This window comes from Nothoprocta perdicaria, unplaced genomic scaffold, assembly GCF_003342845.1.
Source record: "Nothoprocta perdicaria isolate Ctin4 unplaced genomic scaffold, notPer1 scaffold_71, whole genome shotgun sequence".
NCBI classification, from domain to species: Eukaryota; Metazoa; Chordata; class Aves; order Tinamiformes; family Tinamidae; genus Nothoprocta; species Nothoprocta perdicaria.
In genome coordinates, this window is record NW_020455988.1 from 2,874,040 (window position 1) to 2,889,986 (window position 15,947).

Below are 15,947 nucleotides of genomic sequence, written 5' to 3' on the forward strand. Positions count from 1 at the left end.
CTTAACACAATGTATTTAGACTTCAAAGAATGTTAGAAGTGTTAATTGACTATCAACCCTTTGCAGGATTTCAGAATTAGGATAAGAAACTAATGGGAGGAGAATTGAAAATTATCAAGTGTTGCTCAAGTCAGCTTGCCTAAATTAATGGTACTGAATTGGTTCTCTGGTATCTTCTGGGGATTTCTTTTGACCTGCATTAGTAACTTCCGAGCCTTTTTTTCCCTTATTTTTATCTCCAGCTTCTTCAGGAAAACTGTCAATTATTTGCTTTCCAGAAATAAAACTTACTTTCATGACAGTTTAAGCTTAAATTCTGGATTAAGAGTGCAAATATAGCAAGTTTTTGAAAGTACAAAGCTGTCATGAATGGCATGTATATATGATACTCTCTTGATAATGTAAGTCTTGCTAAAGAATGTTATAAAATCTTTTAAATTATCTTAATGCACTTGGCTACTTGGCTATATCTGCAGTTAGACACAAAAAATATGCTTTGAGAATAAATTCAAGATGTCATTAAAATAGAGATGCTTGCTGTAGGCAAATATTATCCCCCTAGTGACTGTGCTGAGTTGCTACTGCCATGTCTGAAACTTCAACAGTTCAGTCATTTGGGGAAAATTACCTGACTTCAGAAAGCACCATAGTATATATGTTCTGGTATATAAGTTGGAATATAAGCTTGGCATGGTGACAGTATTTACTTAAGAATTCATATATGGCTGGAGTACTGTCTTAAAGATTCTAAAAATCTTAATGTTGAGTATAGAAGTGTAGAAGGATTTGAAGGCAGGTAGGGTCTGATTCTGTATGATATAAAATTGCATCCCGAATTAATGAAGTCTACAGYTGCAGTTCTCTCCTGAAATGTCTTTGATGTGCTTTACCTTCTCTCCCCTCTTGCAGGATATCAGGTGCTTAAAAATTAAGCTGGATTCAGTGCACATTTGCCAGTCCCAAAGGTTTGCAAAGCACCTGTTTCAAAGTTTGGACATCATTTGCCAGCTAAGTGCTATGTTGAGGTTTTCATTTAGCCAAGCATGTTTAGTAGCTGTACCTGAAAGGAATGAAGGAAGACACAAATGTATTGAAAGCTACTGATTGAGAGAAGTGTCCAGGAAAAAGTATATCCTTCTTGGATATGGTAATGAGAGCTAGGTAACACTGATTCACCTGAACTGCTTTCTTGAAGGATTCATCTCGATCCCTGCAAGACCTGGCYTGTAAAATACACCAGCATGTTGTGTCTCAGACATCCTGCTGACTCTTGTTTGCTTATCTAATCATACTGATATTGACATATGACTTCTGCCTTTATGCCAGCCCTTGTTCTTTAGTTGCATACAATCCAGTGCAGATATGTTAATAAACCGGGGTTGTAACTTGCAGTCATGTACTACTATTGCCTTTCTGGGACCCACCTGTACATTTAAAGCACATCATTGGATAAAAGAAGTCACTACCAGACATGTTCCTGTAAAACATGTATTCTCTATTGTTGGTGATATACAAACTTCAGGGTTGGTTTCAAAATATTTTTAGAATGACTAGAAGTTTAAATTCTGAAATGCCTTTATAGACTTAGAAGATAGCTGAAGTATTTCCGGTAGAATTTTGTAAATATAAGAGCATGTTTTGATAATGCAACAGTTCAAAATAAGGCTCCATTGAAAGAGAACTCGAACTTTTAACTCCTTCCCCTTTTTAAACAAAATGAGGTTTCCTTGATAGAAATGTGTAGTTGTCTTTTTTTTAAAAAAAAAAAAAAAAACTTTTAAATATTGCTAAAGACCTGTATTTCTTCCAGAAAGTAACTGTTCTAGCAAAGATCACTTGAGCCAATGCAAGGCATCTTTCTTATCAGTGAATACTGTTTTCTTTTGAAAAAGATTATTTTTTATCTCTGTATTCTGTGCAGTTATCTTGTATACTCTGAGTCACAGCTGCTATAGGATGGCTCAGCTCTCTGAGGACTATCTTGCTTCATACTATCCAAAGCTGTAGCCTAACAGCTAGTGCATTTGCAAGAAAAGGCAACTGGCAAGTAAAGATGGACCTAGTCTGAAACTTAAGATTAAAAACAGCTTTAAGCTTTGACCCTAGAAATATTATCTAAATAGTCTTGGCCCTACATAAACAAGGTGGGAGCAGATATTATATCTAGACTGTCAGTGGATTTTTTTGGAGTTGTTTTCTAACAAGCAACTTTGAACAAAACATCCCTTCTTCTGCATATCTTCATTTTAAAAATAACTCTCATTGTTGTGATGGGAGACCCTTAAGTATTTCTGTGTACTGGGTTTGGGGGSGGGGGRRAAAGCTACATTAATAGCTATATTAAGAGATAAAAAAAATCAGAGGGTTTATTAAAGATACAGGCTTAAAATAATTAATTCTAAGTAGAAAATGGATACCATATCCCTTGTCATAAACAAAGTATTTTACAGTTTCACAAAGCTCTTAGGAGCTGGCTAGTGGAGAGTTGTGGAACAGGTAATGCCTTGTTGGATGAAACCTATTGCACAATGTTAATAGCTTAGGTGAGCTATGTTGCTCAGGATAGTAAACAATATGCAAACATTACTGACAGTGCAACCTCAGAAAAGGACCAAGTTGGAGCTGTTCCACTATAGCAATACCATATCAAACTTGTTATAAGTAGCAAATATAAATGCGTATTTCAAGATTGGCAAGAGTCTGAAACTGAGGAAAGCACATGCTTTCTAAGGTGGCAGTACTGAAAAAGTTACAGGTATCTACCTCAACATACAATTAATCTATTATATTTGACTGTGAGGCATTGGAGGTGAGTGTAGCAAGGCTGTGAATGTTGGAAAGGGAAAATGCAAAAAAATTGAGGTATCACTCCAAAGGTTTTTTATATCTAGATAATTTACTAAAATCCATAGCTAAGGATCTTTACAATCACAGATGTTTCATTAAAGGATGTTGTCTTTTATTATTCCACTTAACTAATCTAACCAAGAATTGAAAGAAAAAGGACAGAAATGTTAACAGAAGCGAAAGATGTATTTATCTCACCTGCCAAACTACACAGTGTGATGTAACTACTTTTTTATTTTCAAATAGGCCCTTTCAGTTGGCTTGAACTAAAGCAAACACAGGTTCTTCTAGCTTTAAGACCTGTAAATAACAAATAAGATTATAAACCACGTTGGCTTTGATCTAGTTACAACTTCCCTGCATTTTCAAAGACAAACTCACTTCAGAGGGGATTTGGTCCTTTAGGAGATTGGAAGTACTGATTAACCTCTCTTGTTCCCCACCGGTCACCATCTGGCATGCTGGCACTTGGTGGTGATTTATATGTGACAGTCACGTTGCACAGGTGTAAATAACAAAGCAGGGAGCAAAACAATAGTGGATCAGGACCATGAAGTACTGTTGGGAAATGTTTGGTTTACAGTGTACGAACAGGTTGTTATTTCAGTTAAAGAGAAATTGGCTTTCAGAGAGTTTGGCTAGGCTTTATCAGAGCTGATATGAACAAAAATCTACCTTTGTTTGGCTAGAATATACACAAATCTGAAGTACTCCTTCAAGTGCTAAATGTTTTTTGAAAAGGACTTATCTCTTGTCTCATGTTAATATGCCCTTCTGGCCCTTTCCAGTAATCTCCAGTTTAGAAATGTCCATATTGTATTTTTTAAGCTTATGTAATACGAAGGCATCACTCTCTGAAGAAAAATGTTAGCTATCTCCTAAAAACAGTTCATGATTTTCTTCTGTGGAAGACTGACAACAGAAGACAATTCTTATTGGAGTTATCTAGCAATTACTTGAACTTTTCAGCATTATTCAAATGCTGAAAACTCCAACTAATGCAAATATAAGACTAAAAGGAAACCTGTACAATAATTTTGCCGTTAATCCTTTGGCTTTGCTTTATTACAAAACTAGCAAAGCTTTCTGATGCATCAGCAGCCTGTTCTGGTTTACCTGTTTCAGCCACTTGCAGTTGTTTCCAGKTTATCTACTAGTTAAAGAGCAGTTTTCAAATGCAAAAGACTTCTCAAATTTCAAAATGCTTTCTCTAAACTGTTGTTAGAGCTCCTCTTAGACACTGAAGAGGAAAGTTTAGCAGGCCTCAATTCACTTGTTTCCGCTGTAGCCGCTTTCTGAAAAGGTACCTTGTGATTCCCTTTGTGGCCCAAAAGTCTCAAAAGCATGTCTGTAAAAACATCCCTGTAGTGGGCAGTATCAAGCAATTTGGAGACAGCACAAGAAATTTTGTAAGAGATAGTTGCAGAGTAACTTGGTAATAGCAGACATTTCTTCTGAGCTGGAGCTGTTGGCATTTGGCCATTGTTCTGAAATGGGACGGTTTCTTACTTGAAACGCTTGAGTGATAGACCTACGGTTATGCCTGTGCTCAAGTGTGAATTTTATGGGGGCTGGTGGTTGCTAAAAAYGGCTACTTACTTTATGTGAATTACAGGTTCCTGAAAGCTGTGGATGCAGCTGTGCCTGAGCCCGGTGAGGGAGGGGGCCCGCCCCGCTTGCCCATTACGCCCCCCGCGGAGGCGAGGGGAGGGGCCGGCCCGGGCGCCCCTCCCGCCCCGCGGAGCCCCGTGTGCGGGCCAGAGGTGGTGGCGGCGGCGGCGGCGCGGTGCTGCGGCGCGGTGCTGCGCGCCCGGCGAGCCTTGCCGCGTCCGGCGGGACCGGAGATGTCGCCGCCCGCGACAGCCGCCGCTTTCGCCGATGACGTGCTGCGGGTCTTCGGGGCCAACGAGAGCCTGTCGGGCGCGCAGCTCTCTGAGCTGCTGCACCGGCTGGGTGCCGCGGCGACACTGGGCACTGCGCTGCCACTGCCAGCCCTGCACCACAACCAGGTAGCACAGCAGGAGCCAGGTTTGCTTGCGCAGCGAGGGCCGGGCTGGAGAGTGCAGGCAGGTGCGGGTGCACCGGGCCGGGTGGTAGCTGCCGTGCCTGAAGTGAGAGGCACAGAGGGAGCAAAGGTCCGTGCAGTGCTGGCCTGTGGTTCGGGCAAAGGTGCTAGTCCCGTGGGAGCCGACTACAGGGAGACAGCGATTGGTATCCATCAGTGTGCAGCTGCTGTGCCATCAACCACCCAGGGTGCTGCCCGGCCGCCAGTCTGGCACTGGGATAAATAGCATCTGGGCCACCTGGAGTGTGCGTGGGCATGCACTAGGTTTCCTGCACGAGAGCAACAAGYAGAACTTGGGGTTGTTTAACAAAACAAATTTGCCATGTGCTAGAGACTGCTTGGAAGCTTTCTTTGTGTAAAGAAACTTTTCCAGATGTTTTAGTATCTTTTCTCTAGGTGGAGCAGAAACTGTATGCTCATAAATACATATACTACAAGCTGTTTAAAATGCTTACTGATTAAATATTTTTGGAGTTACTATCAGTTTTCTGGAAAATACTATGTTTAGTGACTTAATTTTAAAAAAAATGCAGACTTCATTTTAAAGTCCTCAATAGCTTAATATTGATCTTCTAGCTTAGAGTTGCATTAGGTAATAAAGAAAAATCTTGAGGCTGGTAGAGCTTTCTTTATCATAAGCTGATCATTCAAATGAAGGGGAAACAAGGATAAGTTCTTGATTATTTTTGATTTTAACTCCTTATGATAGAGCAGAGCTATGCTATTTCTAGAAACCTTGGGAGGACTTTTGTATATTTGGGTCTTTTTTTTTTTTTTTCTTTTTTAGTCTGTAGTGTAGACAAGCCTTGGAAAGTCTGCAGCCTTCGTTTGTCTTAGAGTGCAATTCTGATGTTTTTATCCTAAGCAGAAGTTTAGCTTGGAGTTAATGCCACTAAGATCAACATAACATTCACTGTAAGCATGTCAATATTTGCCAGTTGCTACTTCTATTCCACATCTCACAAATTGAACACTGTTACACTGTTAAAACACACAGTATGTTGTTTTTTTTCTTAAAAAACATTCCCAGCTGCATGCACTAAATACAAGTTTGCAATGTTTAATATGGTTATGAAAAGAGGCTTTCTTTAAATGGGTGTGGAGAGGACASGAATCCTCAGTCGTTTAGCCCCACAAAAACACGTAGCCCTCGTACACAGACTTTGGCATAGGCTACAGGAAAAAAAAGTGATGCCTCTTTTTACTGCTTACTACACTTACTTTACTACTATAAGGCATATACCTTTTACGTCATTTGAAATTTAACTGAAATGCTTAAATGTTTTTACAGATCTGGTCTGGTTGTCCTTTTTGAAAACTGTGAGGTACCATACTGAAATGTGTATTTTTGGTTGGGAAGTTGGGAAATTGAATTTCTTAATTGGTCTTGTGGCCCGCTCAGCTAATGTTTAGGCACTCACTAGCTGCTCTTGGGTATTGATCTCTCATATATGGCATACCAATGATTTTGGGCGAATGCTGTCCTCAAATACGTACTTGCATCAAAAATTGCAGGCATTTGCCCGTGGTGCATGTTATCACTTAAAATACTGTAGATCTTTGTCCGTATAATTTAAAGCATTTTCTATTTGTGATAAGACATGGAAGTGGTGTAATTCAACTTTGAGTGTTGTAAGGTACTGGAGGCCTAAACTCTACCAGTACTCTAGGAAAGAAAATATCTCTGGAGAATGATTCAGGACTTGCTCAGGTACACTGAATCATCCACTCAAACCATGTAAGTATCTGATTGTAGGAAGAGAGAAGAGCTGTCATACATTTTGAGTTTGTAATGCTGTGTCCATAGCTAGCGGGATGATTCCACTCCTTTTCCCAACAAAGATTAATAGACTCCTGCTCTGTCAAAAGAATCCTAGATTTCACTTTTGTATTGATAACAGGTTGACTTGAAAGAGTAGAATAAGAAGTACTTTATTTTGTGGATGATAGTTTTTGAACATACGCTTGTGTGAAATTTGTAAACAGTTATGTTAACTTACATCATATGATGTCCATGAAGACCCTTCTTTTTCCAAAGATATGCAAAAAGATTTACAAAGTATTTTGTGCACTTTGGGAAATTTTAACTATCTCTATTTTCTGTTGCTTTTGTTCTCTTTTCCTTTTGTTTGTTTTTATAATGTAATTTATAATGTAATTTATTACATTATAAATGTATTTTTATTTGAATTTTTGTTGTCCTATTTGAATTACCATCTTAATATATAAACTAAGGCTTACCGCAGGAGTAAATAATAACTGAGCAGACTCAGATACCTTTCACTGCACTTTTTTTTCCACGTTTTACCATGAAATTCCTACATATTTTTTCCTATCGGGAATAAAAATTGCAATTTCAGTTTAATAGTGATGTGTTTACTCGCTAGATGTTTTAACAAGATGTAAAGCCACAGAACTACATGTGACCTTTGTGTGCTTGTTGTGGTATGATAGTTATACACGTGTATGCTAGAGGATGTTTAGCAGTTTTTATCAAATAATTATTTGAAGATAAATAGCATTAGAAATCAAACTTAAGTGACACCTTTAGGCCTTGGAATAATGAGTTGCTGTTAATTTCGTACTCTGATTTCTTTGACTTTTATAAGAAAGCTATATGCACTATTCTCTTGTGTTATGACAAAATAGTTTCTCTTGAATATAATTTATTTAAGCAAAACTTGGACAAAATGCAATTAAAATCTTTAATATTGCTGGTTAGGTATCTTTAGAGGCAACTTTGACCCAGAGGTGAGTCAAAACTGTAGCTGCTGGCTTGGACAGAGTAGAACTAGAGTAGTACCTGCTTTGATTCTGCCTTTTGTAGCCTTTTGCTAACTCCAATTTTTGCTCCTTTAAGGAAGCMTGAAGGTCTTGACAGAGCACCGAAGTTACTGTCTCGATCTAAAAACATGCTCGCAAGTTGCTGGGCCAGTAAGAAGATAATTGGGCTCTTGTGCTCTCTTTTATTCTTGTTTCTAGAATATCTCTGCAAATATCAGTGTTTGTGGACAACTTTCAGCTCCCAACATGAACAGTTGCTTGGGCTATGTCAGCTGTGAGCCAAATCACCAACTTAAATGCTCAGGCATTAAAATATAATATTATAATTGATAAATGTGCTCAGGCAGCTGCATTTGGTTTGGGGCTTTTTCTCCACCAGGAGGAGTTTTACTGAAGATTTCTGTGTGGATGTCTCCCAATTCTCACCTGTGCTGAGTAGCTTTGTCAGCATTAAATGCTTTAATTTGTTAGTAATAAGTTTTGGAAGACCTGCAACTTGTTTGTGTCTATTCTGCTGTATCCAATTTCAGTTTAAGTTAAAAACATGATTCAGACAGGTATGCACTGTTTTGCTACTCTGTGTCCTCAGTTCTCTTCAGCCGTTCTGTGGGATAGACAAGTAKTGTATATGGTAACATCTAGACACTGCAGTGTTGCCAGGAACAGCTTGTAGGATAAGGTATTAGCACTTCACATCTATGGCACTACATATAAATCAAGATGGAACAAAGATAAGAATATGAAAAGATAAGAATGAGGAATGAAGCATTAGATGTGAAGTGTAGATTTTTGATAGTTTAACCAATTGTGCTCGTTTCTTGTCATAAGTATCTTTGTCTTACTGTTGTCTGAACAATTATTGCATCATTTAATTGAATGTAGTGAGGCAAAGTGTGCTTTTAATATGTGTTTATAAATGTGTCTATAAAGAGATTGAGTTGAGTATCACTTGATTTCATTTACTTTCTTAATCTCGTACTAATCGATCATTTTTGGCAGTAGCTTACCACAAAGAAAGTAAACATCTGATTATGAGTAACATTTCATGTTTACTTCGTGTGTGCCTGTGTGTGTCTTTTAATTTGAGCACTGTGTAAATTCAGATGATTGAAGTCTCCCACTCTTCCGGTCATTTTTAATGACTTTTACACAATGTAGGGACATGATCAGTTACATCACATCTTTGCAAATGTGCATTAGCTGGTAGGGCAGAGGCCTGCTAGAGGCAGTCCACTCACCTGAGCACTGTGAGAAGGCTAACCAAGTAGCAGGCGTGATGGCAGATTTGTTGACCCAGGAGGTCCATCTCGATCCCCTGTTCCATGAAGCTAAATGGCCTTTCTGCTGAGATCAGTTGTCTGTCCTGCAAAATAAACAGCTTATATTTTTACTGCAAAATAAACAGCTTATATTTTTACAGCAGTGTGGTTGTCATAATATACTTATTGCTCAAAGATAAATACGGAGTTTTGCAGGGTGTGACATGGGTTGCTCCGATGCAATATTCCAGAAGATTAAATCTTCTAATTAATCCTTTAATTGTGCAAATGAACCCATGCAAGGTTGTTTTAGCTCATGGAGGCATGTAGGAGTTGCTGAGAAGGTGAAGTGACTATTCCTGATCAAAATAATAGTAGTAATGAAATAAAATGCTGTTTCTTGTCCTCACCTAAAAGTGCTCTTGTTCAATGGTATTTTTTGCTTATTTGTTTGTCTCTATCCAAAGTTAACACCCTCAAGCTTACTTAATACCTACTGTGATTGATTAATATTTTCTGTATGTAGTCTGATCTCGTACTTATTACATAGTCATCTAGCATTTTGAAAAAATTATCAAAATTTGCTAGAATGCATTTTCCCATTACAAACCCACTAGATAATATAGGATGTTGTCATATTTTTGTAAAATACTAATCCTAATATACTAGTATAGAAGACCTGTGGAATCTGATAACAGCAGAATCGAAAAGAGCAGTGAGTGACTATTTTGTTTACCTTTTAAGGCTTTACAACCTCTCCAGGCAGCCTGTGCCAGGGCTCTGTCACCCTCACAGTAAGGTAGTTCTTCCTGATATATAGATGGAACTTAAAGACTTAAGATGGTATAGTGTGGAATATCTTTATCTTTTTGGATGAGAATAATTAAGAACAACCAGCCCGGGCCTTTTGTGGCAAGTACCTTTTTCCTTGACCATAGGTACTATTCTTTGAAAATGAAGATCCAAATTATGAGTGTATCTCTTGGGAATATGTCATGATTTTGCAAGGTAATGTTTTTTTTAGAAGTTATTGCTATAAAGTTAATTAAAAACACTGAATGTAGCCATCATTCAGACCATTCTGGAACAGGCTAGTTTGAGGAAGTAAACATGAAGCAGAGGTATGAAGTAAAGCCGTCACTTCTGTGAATAAACAGTTGCTGAATTTCCAATTATTTTTTCCCCTACTTGGTCATTGATTTTTGAATGTATCTTCCCTCTTATATTTAATTATTTTGTAGTTACATGTGACTTTATTGTGAAGCTGTTTTTCTAAATGTATTGTGAGATTTGACTATGGTATAAGCATGTATGGTATAAGATTCTCAAATGTCAGTTTAAAACATATTTCACTGATTTGTCAACTTATCCTACTTAAGATACTTCTGCATTCTTTTCACTTAGCATTATGAAAGTTGGGTACTGCTCGATCCACCATATAAACTATGGATATGCTTCTTGAAGTTAATGAGTTATTTAAAATATGAGTTAACACATATTAAGATCATGGWGCTGGAGTTATTTGCTTGCTTGTTGTTGTTCCATTTCTTTGCATTATTATATTAAACAGAGAAAATACTTTTTTGTTCCAGTGTTTGACTGGTGAGGAGATCTTTTCTCTGCATGGGATACCGAACAACAGTCTAGTATCAAATTCAAATTTCTCCACAATATGTCCTGCTGTTTTGCAACAGCTCATTTTTCATCCATGTGATCATCAGGAAGACTCTGTGGATACGTCTAAACCACAATCTTTTCAAGGTTAGTTAATATTATTTCATTAATATTGGTACTAGAATAGGGTTTCCTCGAGGGAACTGTGAGCATATAGATAACAGAAATTATTTTAAGAATGTAATTGTAAAGTGGAAGCATAAAATTGTTGGGGCTTTTCAGATGAATGGACTATCTAATCATATGTCCTGCCTTTGACGATGATCTATTCAAAACACTTGAGACACAGCACTGGAGAGACAGCAAAAGAATCCTCCAGTAAGATGCTGTGGAGTAATTTGCTAATAGAAGGCAGAGTTGTAATGATCTTTGCTGGATAATGGTTTTTGCCCTGAGGCTTGAAGACTCTCGCTAATAGCTGACTAATAGAACAAAGAATATAAGTATGTAAGGGAAGTCTGTGCAAATGGTTTTCAGAGGAAAAAGCCTTAGCAGGATGTGCCCGCATCTCAGTGTCTCAAAATCAAGTTACCAGAGACTAAGTTAGGGTGGAATTACTTGCAGATGGTATTCAGGGAAACAAGGGAGACAGACTGTTTTACTGAGGAAAATACATTTCTTCCAAACTCTTGCTCTTGCCTTGCTGTCATTTTCCATATTCCACTATCTGTATGGAACATTTTGTACAGCTCAGCAGCTTCTTTAATCTTCTGCTTTTTTTCTCAGGGTTATTTCTATATTTACTTTCTGCAGAAATGTATAGTTCAGTAAAATAAAGGATCAGGAAGAAACATATGGTTAATGAAATCACTTGTTGCAGATGTGCAATAGCCTACTTGCTTGACTTTATTTACTATGACCAATTTGACTGCTTACAACATGTGAGGTCACATGGTCAAAAGGGCCAGAAGACCCCAACATCTGTATGGAAGTGTCAGATCTGTCTCTTTTTTTTTTTGACTAAGTAGGTTGTTCATGGAAATTCTAATATATAGTTGATCTCTTACGCTGTTTAGACCATCCCTCCTGTTTTTCTTTTATCTTTCCAGCTCAGAAGCAATGTCCGGTAGCCAGATAAGCAAGGCAGCCTTCTCTTTGCCTCTCCCTTGATGCACAGCAGGAAATCTGTGAGGCCCTAGTTGGAATGTTTTAAACTGTAGAGTTTAAAATAAGAGTCTGTAATATGTAGTGGGACCTAGTTTGAGGAGAGATCCACAGAAAGATCCTCTAATGCAGAGACATACCTCTACTTATCCTTCCTCACCCCTTCACAAAACAAATCTGTACTTTGGCATCATTGATACCACCTTATATGAATTTTTGACCCTGTGATTCGAAATCATCTTTCCATATTTCCAGCAGTGCTTATGTGAATTTTTTGCCCTTAATATCTTGACGTTGAAAATATGAATGATGAAGATGGACAGAGCAAATGAGTATAATAGGTTTTATAGCTACCTGAATAATAGAAGATAAAATGTTGCATAAAAAGAATAAAAGTTAAAAGACAGTATAGAAAATGTCTATTTTCCTTGGTCTTTATAGAATTAATATATAAACTAGCTGACATTAGGGACATGCTCATGCCCTTCCCTTTCTTGCTTCTCTGAAAACTATGGATTGGAGAGCTTCTAAGGCCTAGTGATAGTCCTTCTATCCAAGACAAAAATGTTTTAACACTTGAAATTCCTCCTGATCTCAGGATTAGACTCAGGAGGAGTCTGCCTCAGGAAGACCAGAGCAGCAGTTTTGTCAGGAAGGCCGAGAGCAGAGCACCTTGGAGTTCTTGTTAGGGCAACTTTTCTAGGGATAGAAAGAATAATAGTAGCTGGCTAAAGCTGTCTGTGCCACCAGTAATTGTGGAAGAGACTTGTTTGTCCTAAGCAGAATGCTCTGATACATGAAATCAGACTAACCACTCGGGAAGAATTTAATCTGGATGACATCTGAGTAAATAAAACCATTTTTAGGAGAGCGATGCATACATGACAGTGTAATGCAGTATGTAATGCTGTAACTTTGATACCATCAGTATCTCATAGTTTTCTAACTTGTTTTGCAGTTTACGATATTTTTCTTGAAGTACCAGTTCCTGTAATTGTGTACTTACTGGATAACAACTTCTTAAATTCTTTTTCTTTGTTTATTCTTTTTAATGTGGAAGTCCAGATAATATTTCTAGCTTTTTATTTCCTGTTGTTAGTGGATATTTATCTTAAATATCTGTGTATTCTAAGGTTTTTATCCTAAAGTTTAATTTTTAGGTAGGAAAATATTTTTTTCATAGTTTCATGAACTATTAGAAAAAGCATCCTGAAGTAGAGATTGTACTAAAATGTTTTTTTCTGCTTGTTCATTCACAGTTTGGGGATTTGGGTTTCTGGCTGTGACTCTGATTAACCTGGCATCACTTCTGGGATTGATCTTAACTCCCCTCCTAAAGAAGTCGTATTTCCCTAAGATTTTAACTTACTTTGTGGGCTTAGCCATTGGCACTCTATTTTCTAATGCCATTTTTCAGCTTATTCCAGAGGTAAGCATGGAGAATTGTTATTTGCTTTTCATACTAATTTCTGAAGCGTTAGTTAGATGTATTCTGCAGTGGGGTTTTCAGTTTGGTCGCAGTAAGCCAAGAGTTGCCAATAGCCTTCAGTGCAGTTGGCCCGTACTTTCCATCTGATCGGATGAGCAGAGCTGTCAATAACTGTATGTAGTTGTAGCAAGAAAAAGTGAGAGTTATTTTGCTTCTAGTCAAGGAGAGATATAATTTGGGTAAGATTCCAGTGGACTTGAGTGGGCAATAGGTTAGACCTCCTTCTTTTGAAATTAATTGCATGTAAATTTGTACTATATTTAAAATATATTTGACATGGATTCCAAATCTTAAAATCTTAAGAGTATCAGAACCTTTGATAATTTCAGACCGTTGAAACTCACAAGTGGTAAGGATGYAATCTGTATTTTAAAGTAGTGGAGGATTGTTTGTTTCTCCTTTAGGGTACTAAGGTTATTGACTAACATGCGTTGTTTTTATCTTCACTGGTAGGCATTTGGGTTTGACCCCAAAGTAGATAACTACATTGAAAAAGCAGTCGCGGTGTTTGGTGGATTCTATATTCTTTTCTTTGTGGAAAGGATTCTTAAAGTGATACTGAAGATCTATAATCAGGTAACAAAAGGTGTTCCTAACTGTATGAGCCTCACCTTAAAGTAGCTATCATATTTTCAGAAATAGCTGGCTTACTAAAATGTAGAGTTTTCTGTTGTATTTGATGATTTTAGCTTTTCAGAAGTGTTCCAAAGTATGTTTAGGGAACATATGTGAAGGGAAGCAATTTTTTTCAGTTTTTCTAAGACATTTGCTAACAGACCAGGAGTAGGATCCAGATGTTGTGAGTGCAGTCTTCTGTTGCTGACATCATTTAGCTGTCTCAAGGGCTAAATCTTTATCTTTCTAGCTAAACATGTCAGGAAGAAGCAGAAATGCAAAAAGTTGGAGAGAATGAAGTTTTGCTCCCTTCCTTAAACAGGAGAAATGTGTGACACAYATACCTTCTTAGTCTGTAAAGTGTAATTAGGCTGTGCTGGCAGTGCTTGAATCTCTCATTTAGGTCTGTTTTCCTCCACGCTCTGGCATTCCTGCTTTACATTATGAATAACTAGAAAATGTTTGGATCACTCGTGGTCAGACACTCAATTATAAGAAGGAAAAAAACCCACACTCTTCTCTTTTAGTTAATGAGAATATAAATGATGAAAATTTAGAGGTAAATTTAGAGGTTAGATAAGTTCAGATTTCAGGCTGTGTGGAGTATTTATTTAAGCATTTGCCAAGTGTGGAAAGAACAGTATGTCTACTATGTCACCTGTTTTTTCCTACCCTTTGATTTTCTTATGCATAAGCTTGCTTTTGTTTAATTCACTGCCAATTTATGTGTTTTCCACTTAGACTGGTCACCATGACTTTGAAAATGGTGAACAGAATCATCCTCAGGATAAGACTAGTCCGGCCAAACCACCAGCATCCATCAATGGGGTGATGTGTTATGCAAATTCAGCTGTCGTAGAAAGCAATGGAAATCCTGGTTTCGACAGCATTAGTGTGGTCTCAGCACAGGTATGAAAATAATCAGTTCCTTTTTCTTTATTCCCACTAATTATATAAGTATGCCCAGGGAGAGATTAAAGCCAATTTCTACTACCACTGTTTTTTTGTAAACTTTTAGCTTTTAACTCATTTGAGCTTTGGGGGTTTTCTTTTTCCTGGCAATTACTGATCTGCAGAATCTGGACTCTTCTCTACAAAACTTGTAACAGAATTGGGTCCTGGTCCATGACTGTAAGATTTGCAGATGTACTGGATGTAGCAGTAGTAACCTGATGAGATACCACAGGATAAAACAGGGTAGTCTCTGGACCTTTACTTCGTAAGGCTTGGCCATTGTTTGAAGAAAAAAAAAAAAAAAAAAAAAAAATCAGGAAAGCAAAAGCTGAAGTACCATGACAAAGTGGGAACAGTTTGCCAGAGAGGAGTGTTCATTTTTGCTTTGAAATCTTAAATATTTGTAAGGTAAATTTGTTCTGATTCTTCCTTATCTTGACATGAAGAATATGTATTAGAGGCATACGTCTGCTTTTGTGGAATCTGTAATCTAGTAAAGATCATCATGTAAACCTGGAAGAGCAATGTCTTTGGAGTTTATATGATTTACAAGAAGTTGAAACATTATCTAAAATAGATTACCGGCAAGAATTACTGTACTTCAAAGCTAACCAGTTAATTGCAGGGAGAAAGTAACATACAGAGACTTTTCAATCTTATTCCTAATTTTAAAGCTACAATTGTCTCTGTATTTTGAAAGATTGAATTAAAGAGGTCATTTTTAGAAGTAAATAAATACTGTTTTCCTAAATTAATTGCAATGGTCATTACTTCAGAAATTCCCCAGACAAAGCAGTCCCAAATTCTGGATCTCACAGCATCACAGAATCACAGAATATTCAAGGTTGGAAAGGACCTCTAGAGATCACCTAGTCCAACCTTCCTGCTCAAGCAGGCAGACCTAGAACATGTGGCACAGGGTGGCATCCAGGCGGGTTTTGAAGACCTCCAGAGAAGGAGACTCCACAACCTCCCTGGGCAGCCTGTTCCACTGCTCTGTCACCCTMACAGTAAAGAAGTTGCTCCTCACCTGGAGACGGCACTTCCTGTGCTCCAGCTTGTGGCCATTACCCTTCGTCCTATCACTGGCCACCAGTGAAAACAGCCTGTCCCCTTCCTCCCTGCATTCTCCCTTCCTGAACTTATACATATTAAT

At 37.8% G+C, this 15,947-nt stretch overlaps 1 protein-coding gene across 4 annotated transcripts in view; it reads left to right on the forward strand.

The window, feature by feature from the left end:
* Positions 1 to 15,947, forward strand: part of SLC39A8 (solute carrier family 39 member 8) — a 47,033-nt gene that overhangs the window by 24,922 nt on the left and 6,164 nt on the right. For all 4 annotated transcript variants that reach the window (XM_026050901.1, XM_026050900.1, XM_026050898.1 and 1 more), the window contains 4 exons: positions 10,548 to 10,716; positions 12,993 to 13,162; positions 13,676 to 13,798; positions 14,579 to 14,746. In XM_026050901.1, the coding sequence (XP_025906686.1) occupies positions 10,548 to 10,716; positions 12,993 to 13,162; positions 13,676 to 13,798; positions 14,579 to 14,746 (630 nt within the window). The remainder of the gene's footprint in view (positions 1 to 10,547; positions 10,717 to 12,992; positions 13,163 to 13,675; positions 13,799 to 14,578; positions 14,747 to 15,947) is intronic.